Here is a 19,273-nt window from a genome sequence, read left to right on the forward strand (position 1 = left end):
CTACAATTAATAGACGAACACATAGCTTTGTGTAAAGAAGAAACCAACATCTTCATCTTTTTTATTTTAGTTTTTTTACCTAAAATATATATTTCAAATATATATAACCAACTAAACGAGAATGGGAGAAGAAAAAAACAGAAAAAAGGACATAATTAACATCGAAATGGAATTACAAATTTACATGTGTGCGTGAATGAAAGAGAAGGTTGACTGAGTCAAAGAGAATCTCAGCCAATGAATATGCAAACAGTTGTTATACTTTTTCTGCTGTTCCATCTCTTGAGTTATTAATCCACTGAATTTTTAAAATATAATACAAGAAATAAAATATTAAAAATGTCTATTATACATTAGTTTTTCCCTTTAACCAGTGATTAATTAGAAAATTAGATTACTGAAGTCATTCGTATCTGTCATTTAATTTCATTGTATGCGTTCACTACAATCAAAATTCTTTTAAAGTGTTCTCTTTGTTTCAAGAATTAATCACTTAAATAATTACAGACTTTAGAATATAAATTTGAAGTAATTATAATCTTTGTTACTGATTTTGAAGACCCATTTAATGACTAAGTTTGAAACATATTCAATGTGAGAATATAACATAATTCAAAGAGTTATTAACCTTAATTTCTAAAATAGTTTCTAAATGAGTGCATAAATAATTGAATTTTGTCTCTAAATCCGTTTCTATTTGATCAATTTCCTGTGAAGGGTGCATGAATTTAAATGACATAAGTAAAAATGGTTTATATTTTTTTTTTCTTCTTCTTTATCACTTTTCTTTTTGTTTCTATTGTCCAGCATTAACGGATGATAATTCGTGGTTGGTCATGTTAAGAAATTTCACAAGAAATTTATGTGTAATTTTATTTTTTTATAAATTGTATTTTTTTTATCTATCATTATATATAATGTCAAACTAGTAAATGGGGAATAAAACATAAAAATTACTAAAAATTACATTAGTCATTCCGCCAAACTCTTTATTGATAATTTGGTATTAGGATTGTCAATATCACTAATAAAATCTTAAAAAAAAACATAAAAGTAAACAATTCAAAACTTTGAATGACCAAAATTTGTATCATGAACTAAAATAAAATACAATAACAAGTCTGGAAAAATAGTAAACCTTAAAAATTTTAGATATTCCTTGCAATTATGTGACAAGATTTTAATTATTGTGAATGCACACTAGTTAAGTAAATTTGGGAGCATTAAATTTAAAAAATAATTTTGATTGGACTGAAAATGAATATACGAAATTATGTTAAAGGATAGATGGGCTTCACGTGAGGCTGATGGTGAAAAGGAGTCACTGTCACTATCACAGCCATGACTGCCACGTGCCTTCATCACAATCATCCTTCATTCTATTCTATCTCACCCAATAATAAATTATCCACAATATCTTCAAAAACTTATATTTCTTTTTATCTTATCCACAACTTCATGTATCAAGCCATATAAAAACATACAAAATTTCTCTTCACTTAACTCCTTCCATAACTTTTATATTTATTTATGTTAATCCAAATTTTTTAATTTTAATAATTCAAATTCCATCTTCAATATTTTATCATTCTTAAACATTAAAGAAAGACTAAAAATAATTACTATAATAAATGTAACAAATTTTATTAAAATAAATTTTGATTTTATTTTAAAAAGTAAAGTTTAAATTTAATTCAACTTTCCTAGATAGTTTTTAAAAAACTCAATAATATAACATTTACTATTTCACCATTTATGTTAATATGTTAATATGAACTATAAATTAACCTATATTTAAATTAACATATTCGATACTTTCTTTTTCATCACATTAAATTTCTTTTGTCACCTTTTCTAATTTATTTCATTTTTTTTTTCTTTCTATAAAACCATAAGAATTTAATTGTTGTTGTCTTTCTCTCTTCACCACTTTCCTCTCTCTATTCTCTCTTTCTTACCAGTAAATAGAAGGTGGCATGAAAGTGTGAGTCGCCAGAGAAATACAGAAGCTATTTTCCTATAATGTATGTTTGGTGAGTTATATGTTGTTGCATAGTTTACTTTCTTTTCTTTTTCTTTTTCTTTTTTCTCTCTTTTTGTTATTTTGATTTGCAATCCTGAATGGAGAAATGCTACATTATACATATAATTGGTGTTGTTGTTGGTATAATATAATTTGGACCTTCCTAATTTCATAAGTTATAACAAATTTTAATTATTAAATCATGATATTTCAGAAGAAAAATCCATTTACTTTTAATGTGTACACTTGTTGGCATTTCTGTTAACTCTGGGTTGGTGCCTCTGTTTTAATTGTTGTGTTTGAGTTGTCTTGGCTTTTGGTGTGTATGGAAACTAAGAAATAGAAGCAAGGATGATAGCTTGAATTTTTTGTCTGCGACCAGTGACTTCAAAAGAAGCACAGACATAAGAATTATAGTGCCCCTAAGGTGTTTGTAGAAATGATTGAGTTGAACCATTTAGTTTGTAAAAGGCAGAGGAATCTTCAGTGATTTGGTACCTGCAATATTGTGATTTGTCAAAGGAGACTATTTATTTAATATTGCAAATTATTTTGGGAGGTTGTTTTTAGTGTGAAATGTAGAATTTTGAACTTACCCATCTCAGTTTAATGATCAATCCTGGTTTTTTTCCTTTATATTTTTGTGTTTTGGTCATTCCTTTTATTTATTTATTTTTTTTAATCAAACTTGGTTCACCATTTACCCCTCCATTCATTTCCGATGGAGCAATCTGAAAATGCCACTGGTTAACCATTTGTGACAGTAAAGATTATTCTTTACAATCTTGTCTTTTAGTGAAGGTTGTGCATACCAGGGAGCAGTGTTTCTGCATCTTTACTTGTGTCTTAATTTTGTATCAGGAGTAATGAATCTTGATGAAGGTATCACCTCAGCCTCAAACAGTGTTAAAACTATTTGCCATTGTATCTAACTTGAACATGTCACAATGTCAAATTTTGTACTTGCCTTGGGAATCAAGGTAAACGATGTTCTCCTTTTCTATTGATACAGGTTCACATTTTATTTTGTGGTTTTTTTGGGGTTTCTTATTGTAACAAAATTTGGCACTTGTCTCAGTTGGCCTCAATGGCCTGGTTTATCAACATGAATCCCAAGAATTTTCTTTCTTCAAATCCGAGCATGCATTTCTGCGAGTTGTACCTTGCTTTATTGTCTCAAATTTGAGGATCACATTATCAACATTCAACTCTATGATTTTGGCTTTCTGCTCTCAGAATATCTAGTCCAATACGTTCTGATACGTAACTTCTGCATTCTTCAAATCGAAAGACATCACTTCATGGCATAAATTTGGATCTAACCATATCCTGAGTAAGCATTTCAGAAACTGAAGTTTGTTTGTAGCAACTTTGTGACCTCTTGTTTGTAATGCACCAATACGTGGATCATCCTACATATCCATGCAATGACGTATCTGACAAAGATACGTTTTATAATAGGTTTAAAATACATTTAAGTGTAGTAAGCAATTAGAAATGATAAGAAGAATTGTTTCAAAAAGAGGGTTGTGAAGCTAACACTATTGCTTATTGGTGTGCAATTAATAATCATGTTTTCTGAATTTGTAAGACTTTATTATGCATGTTGTATAAGAGAATACACCCTAAGATCCCATACTATCCGATTTTCCTAAACTAGCATAAGATATAACATTCAATTAACATATTGTAACACCCTATTTAATTAATAACGTTAATTAATGGAAATGTCACACAAAATAATATAAGAAACAAGATCAATGGAGTATAACATCACTTCTACAGATATCCAAAGTACTTAGAGGACAATAATCAAGGTACACCACGATGCTAATACAAAACAGGGTAAAAAGTCTAAATTATTCAAAATACAATGCTAAATAATGCAATACATGGGTCACAGCCCTATGAGAAGACATAACGAGTAGAGCCCAAATCCAGATGACTAAGCAGCGGAACTTTCATCACCCTGATGACTACGGGGAGTTCTCGTATCTGCTCACATCAATAAATTGATGATCATCGCAAAAAGAGAAATCCACACAGATAACAATCAAACAAGCAAAAGGGTAAGCTAGAGCGAAAAAGGATTTATCATACAATTATATACAATTTCACAGTTCAAGAGACTCTGACATGCCTCATAAATGGCGTGTCCCGTGTCCGACACGTATCGGACACCGACACTCGTACGATACTTGTAGGACACACTATGTCCAATTTGAAAATTATTTTTTTATCTTTGACATGATTTTGATGATTGAAATAAGGAACAAATCTTATTCTTTCACTACTTTTGGCATATTGGATATTAGATAGATAGATTTGATTCATTTTTGTGTTAGTTGGCAATGTATTAGTTGACAGCTTCAAACTTAACATGTATATACACGTCGTGTCCCGTATCCTATGTTTTTTCAATTTAGTCGTATCTTCGTATCTGTGTCCGTGTCGTATCCGTACTCGTGTCCGTATCCGGGCAACGTGTCACACGACTCATCCAGATACATATAATTAGTCGGATTCAGCGAATGTTTGCACTTGTGGTGGCTTTTACTGCTCTACCGAGCTAATTGTTCCAGTGTCTCATTTCCCCACACACAAGGTTAGCCCTTAATGGGTTCCAAGCCTCTTACTACTCTCACCACTCGAGTCAGTACGCTCTATGTGAGACTAACTGACTCTTTAAAGTGTTAGGATGCAATCCTTACCTTGAATCCTTACTAAATTATATAAATGGGGCACTACCATGAACTCCCACTAACAGGGGTCATGGAATTACATCCCGACCAACTGAGGCACCACCATGAGATCTCACCTAAAGATCCATGGAATTACGCCCTAACCAAATGAGGCACCAACACGAAACTATCATGGAATTACGTCCTAACCGACCCAACATCATGTTTCCATCAATCAATATAGAATCATTTATCATGCCAAAATCATGCCACTTTGATAACCAACCATCCAATACAGATCACACGCCAATATCATATTAAACTTATCATTCACAACTCATAAACCATTTCACTCATGCATATTCATACACTTCATGCGTCAAATAAGGAAATTCAAACCAAGCTCACAACTAACAACCAAAAGCATGAAAAGAACAATCATAGAGTAATTATTGCGCCAGTCTCGCTCAAGCTAGGGACCCTCGCTCAAGCGAAAGAGGTCTTTCGCTCAAGCTACATGTCCTCGCTTAGGCGAGACTGTCAACAAAGAGCCCTGCCAGACTCGCTAGTTCTCTCTTAGGCGAGCCCTCCTCACCTGAGCGAGGCCACCCCTTGTCTGGGCTAAAACTGCAACGACATGCCAAGGTTCCCACGCATTCTCGCTTAGGCGAGCTCCTCTCACCTGAGCGAGATGTCACCTTGCTCAAACGAGAGTTCTCCGCCTGAGCGAGAGCTCGAGTATGGACGTAGCTTGTTTCTGCAACAACCACACATACGAATCCAAACCAACATACCAAGGCATTTCATGCATTCACAGCATCATACCAACCAAAAATCGTAAAATAACAACAAAACAAACATAAAATCGAAACACACGAGTAAGCCTTAGCTTCCCTTACCTGGAAAGGGCTAGCCAAATGACTCTGACACTTAAGTAGATGAGTACGAGAGTTCCCGAAGCAGATTTAAGAACTGAAAACGTGAATGGAAGAAGGAGGTTGAACTCACTTGAACTTGGATGAACCCCAAACCCTACCAGAGGTTATGTGGAGAGAAAAAGGAGAGTTAGGGCACTGATTTTTTTTAGAGTGAGCTACAAATGAGGGACCTTGGCTGCTTTAGGAGCCTTGACACTCTATGGGTCAGCCTTTAGGCCTAACAGTGTGGCAGCCCTTAAACATTAGGACACTAAATAAAAGTGGGCCTTACACATACAACAGACAATTTTTTCTTGTAGTATTTTTTTTTCTTTTTAGTGTTTAACTATAATTATTTTTATTTTTTTTATATTACTCCAAACATTAAATAAACATAAAATATATTTTTGTTATATCATTTTCAAGATTTTACATTTGATTGCCACAAAATTCTAAAATTGACACTTTGACAACAAATATAGATAGAAACATTATCGTTCATTATTTATATATACACTTAGATAATATTTAATAAAAACTTCAATTTTAATATGATTTTTAAAAGGTTATAATAATATTTGTTTATTTTTTGATATATATATATATATATATATATATATATATATATATAATATTTTTGTTATATCATTTTCAAGATTTTACATTTGATTGCCATAAAATTCTAAAATTGACACTTTGACAACAAATATAGATAGAAACATTATCGTTCATTATTTATATATACACTTAGATAATATTTAATAAAAACTTCAATTTTAATATGATTTTTAAAAGGTTATAATAATATTTGTTTATTTTTTGATATATATATGTGTGTGTGTGTGTGTGTGTGTGTGTGTGTGTGTGTGTGTGTGTGGATGTGTGTGTGTGTGTGTGTGTGTGTGTGTGTGTGTGTGTGTGTGTGTGTGTGTGTGTGTGTGTGTGTGTGTGTGTGTGTGTGTGTGTGTGTGTGTGTGTGTGTGTGTGTGTGTGTGTGTGTGTGTGTGTGTGTGTGTGTGTGTGTGTGTGTGTGTGTGTGTGTGTGTGTGTGTGTGTGTGTGTGTGTGTGTGTGTGTGTGTGTGTGTGTGTGTGTGTGTGTGTGTGTGTGTGTGTGTGTGTGTGTGTGTGTGTGTGTGTGTGTGTGTGTGTGTGTGTGTGTGTGTGTGTGTGTGTGTGTGTGTGTGTGTGTGTGTGTGTGTGTGTGTGTGTGTGTGTGTGTGTGTGTGTGTGTGTGTGTGTGTGTGTGTGTGTGTGTGTGTGTGTGTGTGTGTGTGTGTGTGTGTGTGTGTGTGTGTGTGTGTGTGTGTGTGTGTGTGTGTGTGTGTGTGTGTGTGTGTGTGTGTGTGTGTGTGTGTGTGTGTGTGTGTGTGTGTGTGTGTGTGTGTGTGTGTGTGTGTGTGTGTGTGTGTGTGTGTGTGTGTGTGTGTGTGTGTGTGTGTGTGTGTGTGTGTGTGTGTGTGTGTGTGTGTGTGTGTGTGTGTGTGTGTGTGTGTGTGTGTGTGTGTGTGTGTGTGTGTGTGTGTGTGTGTGTGTGTGTGTGTGTGTGTGTGTGTGTGTGTGTGTGTGTGTGTGTGTGTGTGTGTGTGTGTGTGTGTGTGTGTGTGTGTGTGTGTGTGTGTGTGTGTACTATGTCCTATATTTTCAAGGATGAGATGAATTGTCTATTAGATAGTGTCATATGTGATACTTGTATCGTATTTATGCATCATTGCCTCATGTTTTGTGGGTGGTCTTCTCTTTTTTGCAAGTCTTGATTTCTTTTAAGAGGCTGGCCTTGTCTCTTTACATATTGAAAGCTTATGAGATATTACTCACAAGATGTCTTTTGGACATGTTAATGGCTATCCAAGCGAAGAGGTTTCAATTTTTTGTTAACACTTTGATTATGATTCCCATGACATCCATTTTCAAATTGCCTCCTAATAGTGTGTCATGCTCTCTTTCTCCTAGTTGTCAGAATGCATTGTTTTCCTTAGGTTTTGTCCTTATGTTGTTCATGCATGATTTTAAGTCAATCATAGCAACGATTCATTCTTCATTATGCCAATGTTGATTCAGTTTAGCTAGTGTAGGTTTTATCTTCAATCTATCAATATAACATTCTTGTGTCGTCCTCTAGTCAACATGAATGGTAACGATTTCACCAAACTATGATAAGAACTTCATGGTTAAATATGAAGCTAACATTATCACCCCAAGCTTGTTAAGTGAAGGTTGTCCTAGCAAGATGTTGTATGAGGTGTTAGCATCAACAATCACAAATCACACTTTGATGATTTTATATCTTCTACTTCCCTCATCAAACATGGTATACAAGTCACCGTAGCCTTTTATTTCTACTTGCTCCCCCTGAGAATCCAACAATTTTTTTGTCATAGGTCATAATTGCTCCCTTGACAAACCTGATCGCCAAAATGTTTTCCACTATAATATGTCCACCAAACTACCTTGGTCCTCCAACGTTTTTTGTGGTGCAAAATTGGTCGATTCAATGATAATTACCATGGGAATGTCCTGATTAGGGTCAATGGCTTAGAAGTCTTCATTTGTGAAGGTGATGATTGACATACTTCGCTTGGTCCTTCCAACCATGACATTAACAAATCGAACTGCCCTCAAGTGTTTCTTCCTAGTAGAATTTGATGTTCCTCACCTCGCAAATCTTTTTGATATAATCTTAGTAACCCCTCTTAAAAGTAAGTTCCTTTCCTTTTTGGCATTATCTTTTGTCCAGGAGATCGACTCTTTTCTCTCTTCTCTAAGATTTTCTCTATATGTGAGTCCTTAGGCCCACTTGGTATCTAGTCTTCTCAATTTATGATCTTCTCAATATCTTGTCTTCTCGGTATCTACTTTTCTTAGTCCTTAGAGGTAGGGAACTTATGAAGTGACTCCAAGGCTTAAGTTGTATCTCAAAAAACTTAGTTCTATAAACCTTAAATATAAAAAAAGTTAGCCTTTTAATCATGTGATGTTCAATTATTTATACTATTTTTAATGAACTTTTACTTATACAAATTAGTAGAAGAGACTAAAATGTGTTGCTCTCGTCCAGAATCTTGTAAGTTTTGGCATTAGGAATTGTATTTGGCAAACAATATTATTTGAGGTCAAGGTTTTGTAGAGGTTTAATTAAGCTAACTCTTTGAGGTAAGACCTTCGTATTTTTTTCAAACGATGGAGGATGTAATGGTAAGAAATAAAAGGCAAGACATATAGTGCTATGGGATTCAATTAACGAAATCCAAAAGCAATTGTATAATTCTCCACTTGATAAAACTCTGGATAACAATCAGAATGGTCTCAACAAATAATTAAAGAAACATGGAGATGATACAGTGATAAACTTCTAGGAAGCAATCAATACTAGCAACTTGTCAAAGGAAGAAAAGTTCAGCAAAGGTCCATGAAGAAACAAAGAGAAGAAGAATATTAGGTCAAGAGCTCACCAACACACATGTCGTTTCATTTAGTGTACCCCTCCAATAAAACATTCCCACGCCTTACCCTAGTGCCTCTTTGTGTCACCCTACCCTCTGAATATTTTGCCACATCACTTTTATTTTGATCTATGTTTTGTTGGGTGGAAGGCTTTGATTTGGGTCCTAATTTGGGTTGCACGTTACATTACTCCCCTTATTGACCACAGCCTTGTCCTTAAGGTTGAAGTGAGGATAAGATTGTTTGATGATCTGCAAATCTTCCCACATAGCTTCATTTTCATTGGTAGTTTCCCATTAAATGAGTACTTGAGAAATCTCCCTAAAATTTTGAATGATCATGCGGTGAGCAAGGACTTTCAATGGTTGAACTATAGGGCTCACTTCCATGATTTTTAAAGGCAATGGTACATAAGGTTCGAGTGTTGGACTAAACTAGATGGATTCTTGCGGAATTCGACAATTGAAGCTTATAAGTGACAGAACCAATTTGTGCTAACACTTCAAAGGGTCCAAAGTATTTCATGCCTAACTTTTGACTTTTTCTCAAACCCAATGAATGTTGCCTATACTACTAAAGCTTAACCAGAACTAAATCTCCCACTTCATATTGAAGTTCTCTTCTATGTTTGTTAACTTGTTTCATATAGTTCTGAGCTCGCTGTAGATTTGCTTTAAGTTGGTGCAGCAACGCATCCTTTGTCTTCAGTGATTCTTGAACATTTATAGGGGTTCCTGAATGATTACCATAATGTGCCACTAATGGAGGATTGTGACCATATAAAGCCTTGAATGGAGACATTTTAAGACTGTGTTGAAAACTGGAGTTGTACCAAAATTGAGTCCAAGGAATCATTGAATGCCATGTTTTCGCATTATCAAAAATATAGCAGTAGTGGTACATCTCTAATGTCTTGTTCAGTACCTCAGTTTGTCCATCATTGTGAGGGTGATAGGTTGAAGTCATTGCTAATGTGGTACTATGTGCTTTAAACAATTGTTGCTAAAAGGAACTAATGAAAATTGGATCTCGATCCGACACAATCGACTTTGGCATCTTGATGACATACTCCCTAGCATGGCCAAACACTTTCATGAAAAGATGGAGTCATCTTTACAAGGTGAAGCAAAGCTCTTTTCTTTTAGGCCACAATGAAGTATCTTTAGTAGATTAGGAATTTTTAGACCTTATATTAAAGGTCATGTAGTGTAGGTTTTCCTTTGAAAGTCTTGTATTAAGAGCCAAGTAGTGTAGGGTTTTAAAAATAATTTTGCTTAAGTATGGAGCATCATATGCGCCTAGCTTAAGTAATCCTTTAATGTTTAATTAAGTTAACCCTAGCTTAAGGTGGAAGACGTCCCACACATGCCACGTGGCAAAGCCTTTCTTGGAGAGTTCTCTTACATAGGTAGTGGTCATGTGTCATTGTCCTATTGGAAAGGCTTTTCATAAAGTAGTTTTATACATGGCAACTCATAAGTGGTTCATTTTGTGAGATTGAGGATTGTCACATGTCAAGCTCTCCTTTACCAAGATAGCATTTTTAAGGTTTTAGTGCATTTTAGCATTTTAGGGTTTGGACCATTTTAGAGACACCTTACTCTATAAATAGAGGTGTCTCCCACATGTATTTCTCACTTTGAGAATGATAATGTTATGCTGCCAAAATTATTTTTGAGTTATACTTCTTCTCTTGGTCACTTGCTAGAGCATTCCAAGATGTCACTCTAGCACACATTTCTCTAGAGTTGACCTAACCTCTCTTAGAGCTCCACAAACCACATTCATCCCACCATTAAATCACCAAAATCGAGATCTATTTTCTCTCAACACTAAGCTTTCGCGAATCCACCATCCATCATAGTCACCATTTTAAGCTTTGGCTCAACCTAGCTTGAGGAAGAGGCTATCACATCCCATATCGTTTCAATATGTTATTAAGGAAAGCATCAACAACAATCTTGCTCGTAAGAGCTTATTTTAAAGGAATGAAATGTCCAAATTTATACAATCGATCAACAACTACCATGATAGTACAATATCCATGAGAAGGAGGCAATTTGATGATGAAATCCATAGAAATGTCTTCCCACACATGTTAGGGAATAATTAAAGGTTGTAATAACCCAGCTGGAAAGAGTTGAGAAACCTTTGCTTGTTGACAAACTACACACTCCTTCACAAATTTTATGATATCATCATGCATCTTTGGCCAATAGAATTGAGAACAGATTCGGACATATGTTTTGGCTACTCCTGCATGACCACCATTTTTTTAGCCATGGAACTCCTGCAACAGTTGCTGAATTAGTTCAGCCTTTTGAGGTACAACAATTCTATCCTTCCATAATAACAACCCATTCTTAATTGTATAAGCTTTATCCTGCAAAGTATTATCTCAACATTGGTTATACAATTCAAGTAATCTCGGATCTTCATGAATCAAGGCAACCACTTGTTGTAACCAAGTATTAACAAGTTCATACCAAGCCAACATGAGATTTCTAGATAAAGCATATGCTAGAGTATTTTCTTTTCCAGGCTTGTTTTGAATTGTGAAATCAAATCCCAGAAATTTGGGTAACTATTGTTGTTGTTCAGGTGTTTGTAAGTTCTACTCCAACAACTCCTTCAAGCTTCTTTGATCAGTTTTAATGATGAATTTGTGGCCCAATAAATAATGGCGAAATTTAGCACAAGCCTCTGTAACCGCATAAAATTCTCACATATATGTTGATTGATTTTGCCTTCTTAGAGACAATTTTTTTGAAAAGTAAGCAACGAGATGATTGTCTTGGCTCAAAACAGCTCCCACACCAGAACCTGAAGCATCGGTTTCAAGCACAAATGGTTCCTTAAAGTTGGGTATTGCTAAAATCGGTGAAGATGTTATGGCGTGCTTAAGCACAACAAAAGTAGTAGTGGCACTGTCTATCCAAAGGAATGCATATTTCTTCAATAACTCTGTCAATGGAGCAACTATTTGAGCATACCCTTTTACAAACGTCTATAATATCCAGTAAGTCCCAAAAACCCATACAATTGTTTCAAATTTTTGGGTTGTGGCCATACTTGAACAACAAGTAATTTACCTTGATCCATTGCCAACTCGGAGCCCGATATTGTATGTCCAAGGTACTCAACTTCTTGCACTCCAAAAGAGCACTTAGAGAATCCCACATATAATTGATGATGTTGTAATATTTTTAAGACCACCTTTAGATGATATAAATGAGCTTTCCAATAAGGGTTGTATATAAGAATATCATCAAAGAAGACCAACACAAGTTTTCGAAGAAGGCCACAAAAAATTTCATTCATCAAACTCTAGAATGTGGTAGGCACATTTGTGAATCCAAAAGGCATAACAAGCCACCATAGTGGCCATGATGTGTTCGAAAGGCAATCTTATGCCTATCTTCAGGATTTAGCAAAATTTGATGATATCCTAAACGTAAATCCAATTTAGAAAAGAAAACAACACTATAAAGTTCATCAATTAATTCATCCACCATTGGAATAGGATAACTATCCTTAATAGTAATAGCATTGAGTATTCAATAGTCAGTGCATACTCTCCAAGAATCGTCTTTCTTTTTAACCAGTATAATTGGCGAAGAAAAAGGGTTCTTACTAGGTTGGATGATGCCTTTTTCAAGCATACCCTTCACCAATTTCTCAATTTCTTCCTTTTGACTATGTAGGTAACGATAAGGTTTAACCGGAGGAGAAACTTGTAACAAAGTAATAGAGTGATCATTTACATGCTTTGGTGGCAAGGCTTTCAGAGTAGAAAATACCACACTATAAGAGTGAAGCAATAAAGCTAAGTTGGGTTACATGTCATGTGGCAGCTCCAATAATGTAGAATTTGCATTAGGAGGTGGAAGTTGTCTCATACTGTAGACTTCTACAATAGAAATTTTGTGTACCAATCTTCTAATGTGGTACAAATGAGCCTGCCTAAGCAATTTATCAATTTTACCCCAAAATGGTCATCTTATCACAATGGAGGAATTGTAGTTTCAATGTTTCATAGTCAGCTAGATGTGGATCAATTGTTTTGAGCCAACTAGCACCCAAAATGAGGTCAACCTCCGAAATAGGCAACAAATACACTGGCAAGTGGAATGTGTTGCCTGGAGTGTGAACTGAATTTTTTTTTTATAAAGGGACTCATGCAGCTTGTAGACGAATCACCATGAAGCTAAGATTGTGTTTGTATGAATAACTCTAGTGTTCTATGTAATTGATCTATTCGAGATTGATTATCAGTATGCATCTTCTCTATTTGAGCGTTCATCTACTTAGAATTAGTACGTTGTTCGGTGGTTCGAATTTCCAACAATTCCACCATAGCTTGTAGTTCCTCTGTATGTTGCGTAATCTTTTACTTGCATTTCTTTCATTTGAGTATTCTCAATCATGAAGCTCAATGGAAGCAACAAAGTAACAATAAGAAATAAAAGGCAAGACAGATAATGCTATGGTATTCAATTAACGAAATCCAAAAAAAATTGTATAATTCTCCACTTGATAAAACTCTGGATAACAATTAAAATGATCTCAACAACTAATCAACAACTGATTTGGATTGCACGTTACAGAGGAGATACTAGATTTGCGGAATGTGTCATACGAAAGTCCATCAAACAATTTGAACTAGAAAATAACCTTATTAAATGTATATATAAATTTTATAACTTACAAGCTAAATATTTGTATTTTAAATTATAAAATTCCTACTTATAATAAATTAAGCTTTGATTGCATAAATAAATAAATAAATAAAACATCTCGGTAGAATAATGTTGAATTATGCAATTTAGAATTCACATCTCGGTAGAATTCACATTTTATGGATTGTGAAACTCGTAATATATACTCTAAAATACATTTTTATATATCCATAATGTACAATACAAAAGTTTATTTATATTTTGAATTATTATCGGAGAAAGTTTTCCAAACGAAGTAATCTAAGATGTATCTCACGGTTTATAAATTTAGTGTCGATTATACCATGGAAAATATATTCACTGATCTATAATCTAGTACATTCCAAATGTTACTTAAAAGCTTTTTTTAGAAAAATATTTTTAGATTGAAAATTGTGGATATAGAGTAGCTTCCAAATTGGCTAAAAGAAGAAACTGACAACAGCACAATCAAACGAGCATCAATGTTGGCTCTAGTATGAGCACTCTCACTAGTGACAGACGAAAGTAACTTGCGGGTGGGGACGAAGGTCGAGCATATATATGTGAACAGAAGCATGGAAGACATCATGTGAAATAAGTCTTTATTTCCCTCTTACTTCCACTTCCACCCCTGCCCAATCTCAACCACAAGCCCAAAGATTTTGTTTACGAAGCCCTGTTCACGGTCATGTTAGAATGTTTCAAATTCAACAGGTTTTGACTCCGCCTTGTGGAATTGAATTTCAGATGCCTCACTTGAATGTTTAATTTCATCTTTATTTTGGACCTGGAATGCTTGTAACATTGTACCTAAATTTATTAGAAATTTTCCGTATTGTAACATTAGGCCTAAAATGATAGTTTAATAGCAATAATAATAGTTATTATTATTCTTTGCTTTTACAGGCAACTGGAGCATCAATGATATTAAAAACATTACCTAAATTCCAGAAAATATAGATTTGGAAACAAAAACAGGTATCCAAGAAATTTAAAAAAAAAATGCGAAAATACAACTTTTTTCAAATCAGCCTAAAATCATTTAACAAGTGTAACTGATTCTTTTTGTTGAGCATACAAATAGATCAATTCATTCAAAAACATATCTACAACTCGAAACTTGTAATCAAAATATATCACCGTTCACGTCCTAGTAGCAGTATCCAGCTCGATCCTCACCTATATTCCTCGTTACATAAAATATCAAGCTTGTTTGTAATGGTAATCATCAATGGTGGAGTATACTAAACCATCGTCTCCAAGAGTCTTCAGCGACAACCTGACAACATAAACAGTTGAGTTACATCACATGCAAATGCTTTGCCTAAAGAGAAAGGTACATATAACAGAACTGACATGATCCTGTCCATTGGAAGCTTGAGCTCCCGGGATAATTCATTGACATGTATTCCCCGTTCATCTGACCTGCAATTTAATCCAGTTTTAAAATCATTCGGAATCACAAGTCAAGTGAATTTTGTGCGATGAGAATCCAATTGTTACATTTGTTGAAAATATTAAATATTAAATTAATGGAAATCAAGTAAAATAAAATTTTCAATTTATAACTCACATATCTGAATGCTGCTGCAGGTAGTCAATAATCAATTTATCGCAATCCTTAAGTCCATCCACGCTATACTGTGCATATGCCTGAAATGAGAAAAATAGCATCATCAATCCAATTAAACAACTGTAGCAAATAGCACATGTGTGATATAGAATCTCATACTGGAGTTGATGATGGCGCCTGAGATCCATTTGGGGCATTTTTGACAGGAGTGTTCAATGAGACCGATGAAGGATTTGTAGAAGTGATTCCTTCAAACTACGATCCAAACAAAAATATACATGTTAAGTAATCAGGTAAGTCCATTTGAGCAAGGCACATAGCTGGGAATGTTAACGGACAATTCTCAATTTGCTGAATTCGCGGGATATTTATGCACTATCCACTGCAGTGAATCACCATACTATAATCTAAAAGAATTCAGGTAAAATATGAAAATTGTGTGCACCTTCGTTTTGGAGCGAAGATGGTTATGTATGCAATCAATAAAGTGAAAAGGGATCTCATCAAAATTTGTCACGGGCCTGTGAAAAACACCACAAATATGAAATAACCATACGATAAAACTCAGCTACGCAGTTTGCCAAATATAGGCACTTGCTCATCATGGAAAACTGAACATAGTATAATTTGAAAAAATCACTTTTCTACAACCAGATATAACTATCGCTTTGTAATTCACGTGTAAATTCACCAATTCAATAAACTCTGAATCTTCAATCAAAAGATTCACTATTCTAGGGAAAAATTTTGAAAATCAAATGTTGCCTCCAGAAAGGTCACTGGGCACCCATCACCGACAATAAAAACTAAGATTATAAATAATGCAAACATCAATATTGAAAATGAAAAACACAAATTCCGTGAGGCTAACAAGTCTGACATCGCTCACACATTTATAATTTAATAATATGGAAAAAAACTTCCAAAAATTTGTAAGTATCTAGATAAGTTTGACAATGACGAGAGATACAGAAACATAACCAATAGACGCTCAGTAATCACCAACTTGCAGGCACAACCATTTCTTTTCTGGTTTGCTTTGACAAAATAAAATTATAACTGAATATACGACGGTACATATTTAAATGTTGAATACAGCAGAAGAAACTACCATCTAATAAGAACCTCCGATACATCCCAAGTGGCTTATGTGAAACCTCTTAAAACAGCCACACACACCAGAGAAAATGCAATCCATTAAACACCCTAATGCATATCAGCAACAGCTCCCAAGCTCAGCAAGAAAACCCACTATTAGCAAGGTATCAATACATCCAACGCATCAAAGATGCTTTGAATCTTTAAGAAAATCAATAATCAGTGATGTTCTATTATATGCAATGGTTCTAAGCCCAGGAAGAACATCTCTGCAACTGTTCTACTAGAAATAAAGGGAGGATGTAAGTTGTTGAGTCAATTTTAGAGTAGGTTCACCCACTATTACTCTAAATCTTTGCTTGTCTCTACTCTCTTACCCGATTTCAATTTTAATTGTGGAAGTCTTCAGTTGGTCAAAGTGTGTATCTAAACATATCAGTGGGGTACCTTGATAGAAGCACCTCATGCTGGGAGCAAGTGATAGAGCCTCAAAGTTATAATTAGATCCCTAAATTAATGACCGAGGACATAGACAAGGATTAACTTTTCTCCCTAAGTGACTTGAACCTGTTCTCATTGAAGACTCAAGAAAATCGTATTCATACCGAAATATCACATCAAATTAGTAAATACACAGCCACTGCACAATTGTTACTATATAACACAAAAATGGGTGTAGCGCACATGCCTGACAGAGAAAGCAACAAGTTGCCTAACGCCTTGGAAGCTTTTCAAATGCCCAAAAACACGGACGTACATACCATTCCTATCATTGAAAAGGAAAACCAAGGTTAGAAATACAACAATCACATACTCATATATTACATATTCATGAACTTACATTACTTCCTCCATTTCCTTTGTGTCAAAAGTCTCATTAACCCTGATGAAAGAACACAAAAAAAAAAACACTCAAACCACTTTTTACAAACATTTATTGGGGAAATTTTTCTAAAATATGAAAGCAAAGCAACACAACACATTATTTGAAAACTAATTTAATCTGAAATAACATTTATAATGCACAAAATACCATCTTCGGCATTTTATTCGTCCAGTTCCATCGTCCAAAACAAAATTGACATCGGTGTTTCTCTCAACTTTCTCAAACACCATCCCGACTAGTGTTACCTGAACCAAAATAATGTAAAGAAAAGAAGCCAATAAGAAGACATTGTCGATATAAAACATTGTGCATTACAAGGCAACCAGAAATCTTCATAGATCGTACTCTTATAGTTATTATAAAATTCGTAAACAGACAATACATGATAATTTATCATTACATGACAATAACGCAGTCAGTGCACATATTTTCCAATCTTAAGCAAACATTAAAACATGTAAAGTAAGAGTTTAATTTTCATGCATGGTCAGTGTAAAGATGTCTCCACTTTCAAGTCTTTAACCAATTAGAAACTGAAAATTATAAACGAACCGTTTATAACAGTTAATTATAGTCATTCTAAGTGTAAAACTTTATTACACATGCATCCAACGATTTAATAAGTGTTGCGCAGACAATACCAACAAATTAAACTCAAACAAAAACATGACATAGTTTTCCAAATTCCGAGCCAGGGTACCATGACAGTACTATTATATGTTTTCTTCACTATGTAATAAACAAAAAAGCACGGCATACCAATTCTTGATAAACTGAAAGAAAAAATATTCAAAACTGACTAATAAAAACGCGAGGCATACATTGTTCAGATCTACACCGTTGATCACGAAATTCGACTTTTCGTCACCGGTTTGAGAGGCTTCACTGATCTGCTTAACCGTCACCGGCACCAAACCCTGAGTTTCGCGACTCTTCAACAAGCGAAACACACAGACAGTTAGTAGAGCCCAGCGTTTCGCTTTCAAAACGAAAAACAAAATTAGTTCTAACTACTGTAATTAGGTTAAAACTAACACGCTCGACTCATTTCTCACAAAATAAATTATCCTAAGTGCGTTCATGCTTTGTTTGGTGGTTTCTTTTTTGCAGAGAAATGGAAAATTAGAAAGAAGAGATCGATTGCATACTTTTGACGGTGCGGGAGAGGAATCGTTGAAATTAGATGGCTGAGAGGACATGAATCCGCCGCCGGAGAAGGCGGTGGTGGCATCGAATTGGGAGCTGGAAAACATCTTCGGAACCCTAGAAAGAGAGGGAAGTGAAACAGTTGATGATATGTGTTGTGGGTTATGTTATGCTTTGAATGAATTAACCAGAATTGCGCGTCCTTTTTTACGTTGATTCCCGCCAAGGACGTTTCCATTTTTCTTTTCCCGCCGTATAGGGTTTCAACTTTCAGCTTCCGAACCCTCCCTATTTGTTTTCTAAGAAATAAAATTAATTAAAGGGTTAACTAAATTCTTTTAAAAAATAAAAATTATTTTGATTAATAGTTATCTTAAATAACTCATTTTTCAAAGTGACTTGTTTATTACGAAGAGGATATTTAACCAAATTCACATCAATCTTTTTCTTTAAAAATATTATTTAGAAAAATTAATATAAATAAATTTTATTTGAGTTGTAATAAATTGAATTGAATATAGTTGTTTTTAATTTGTATATTAGGCCAACTTACTTTGGTCCTAATTATTTTTTTAGATGTTTTTTTTTTTTCTAATTTTAGTTACATTGAATTTTAGATTTTTAAGGGTTGAAAATGAACATTGTATGATTTGAACTCTTATGTTATTTTTTACAAATTTTGGAAGTTGAGAAAAAATTGTATTTGTATAAAATAATTTATGTGGGTTTGATTTCTATGGTATTAAGTTGAAGTTTTGTAATTGAAGACCCCATTAGACCCCTTCTTTATACCTATGTTTGCACTAG

At 34.3% G+C, this 19,273-nt stretch overlaps 2 protein-coding genes and 1 long non-coding RNA gene across 3 annotated transcripts; 1 reads left to right on the forward strand and 2 right to left on the reverse strand.

Moving 5' to 3' along the window:
- Nucleotides 1–1,919: 1,919 nt before the first annotated feature.
- LOC114195547 lies at nucleotides 1,920–3,574 on the forward strand. The gene is made up of 3 exons (XR_003606509.1): nucleotides 1,920–2,033; nucleotides 2,885–3,003; nucleotides 3,102–3,574. It is a non-coding gene; the product is annotated as an uncharacterized LOC114195547 (long non-coding RNA).
- A 1,657-nt stretch (nucleotides 3,575–5,231) lies between these two features.
- On the reverse strand, nucleotides 5,232–12,245 carry LOC114194805. Its single transcript, XM_028085216.1, has 3 exons — nucleotides 12,156–12,245; nucleotides 11,887–12,070; nucleotides 5,232–5,461 (listed from the first exon to the last, which is right to left on the reverse strand). Exons 1-3 carry the CDS (start codon nucleotides 12,243–12,245, stop codon nucleotides 5,232–5,234), a joined length of 504 nt encoding a protein of 167 aa, XP_027941017.1.
- Nucleotides 12,246–14,780: 2,535 nt separating this feature from the next.
- On the reverse strand, nucleotides 14,781–18,708 carry LOC114193740 (replication protein A 32 kDa subunit A). Its single transcript, XM_028083656.1, has 10 exons — nucleotides 18,469–18,708; nucleotides 18,142–18,252; nucleotides 17,468–17,565; nucleotides 17,276–17,317; nucleotides 17,123–17,200; nucleotides 15,782–15,857; nucleotides 15,496–15,591; nucleotides 15,337–15,416; nucleotides 15,120–15,188; nucleotides 14,781–15,042 (listed from the first exon to the last, which is right to left on the reverse strand). Exons 1-10 carry the CDS (start codon nucleotides 18,571–18,573, stop codon nucleotides 14,967–14,969), a joined length of 831 nt encoding a protein of 276 aa, XP_027939457.1. The 5' UTR covers nucleotides 18,574–18,708; the 3' UTR covers nucleotides 14,781–14,966.
- Between the last annotated feature and the right edge of the window lie 565 nt (nucleotides 18,709–19,273).

Source organism: Vigna unguiculata, chromosome 8 (genome assembly GCF_004118075.2).
Source record: "Vigna unguiculata cultivar IT97K-499-35 chromosome 8, ASM411807v1, whole genome shotgun sequence".
Taxonomy (NCBI): domain Eukaryota; kingdom Viridiplantae; phylum Streptophyta; class Magnoliopsida; order Fabales; family Fabaceae; genus Vigna; species Vigna unguiculata.

What these genes read in the sequence shown, in the direction of transcription:
- LOC114193740 (XM_028083656.1), bottom strand. Translation starts at nt 18,573, where the DNA reads ATGTTTTCCAGCTCCCAATTCGATGCCACCACCGCCTTCTCCGGCGGC. An exon ending in CCTCTCCCGCACCGTCAAAA is followed by an intron (nt 18,253 to 18,468) that starts GTATGCAATCGA and finishes CGCTTGTTGAAG; the next exon opens with AGTCGCGAAACTCAGGGTTT. An exon ending in CTTGTTGCTTTCTCTGTCAG is followed by an intron (nt 15,858 to 17,122) that starts GCATGTGCGCTA and finishes TGTTTTTCACAG; the next exon opens with GCCCGTGACAAATTTTGATG.
- LOC114194805 (XM_028085216.1), bottom strand. Translation starts at nt 12,245, where the DNA reads ATGTGGGATTCTCTAAGTGCTCTTTTGGAGTGCAAGAAGTTGAGTACC. An exon ending in CGAGTTGGCAATGGATCAAG is followed by an intron (nt 12,071 to 12,155) that starts GTAAATTACTTG and finishes TGGATATTATAG; the next exon opens with ACGTTTGTAAAAGGGTATGC. An exon ending in GCTTGAAACCGATGCTTCAG is followed by an intron (nt 5,462 to 11,886) that starts GTTCTGGTGTGG and finishes TGGTTGTTGCAG; the next exon opens with AAACAAGCTACGTCCATACT.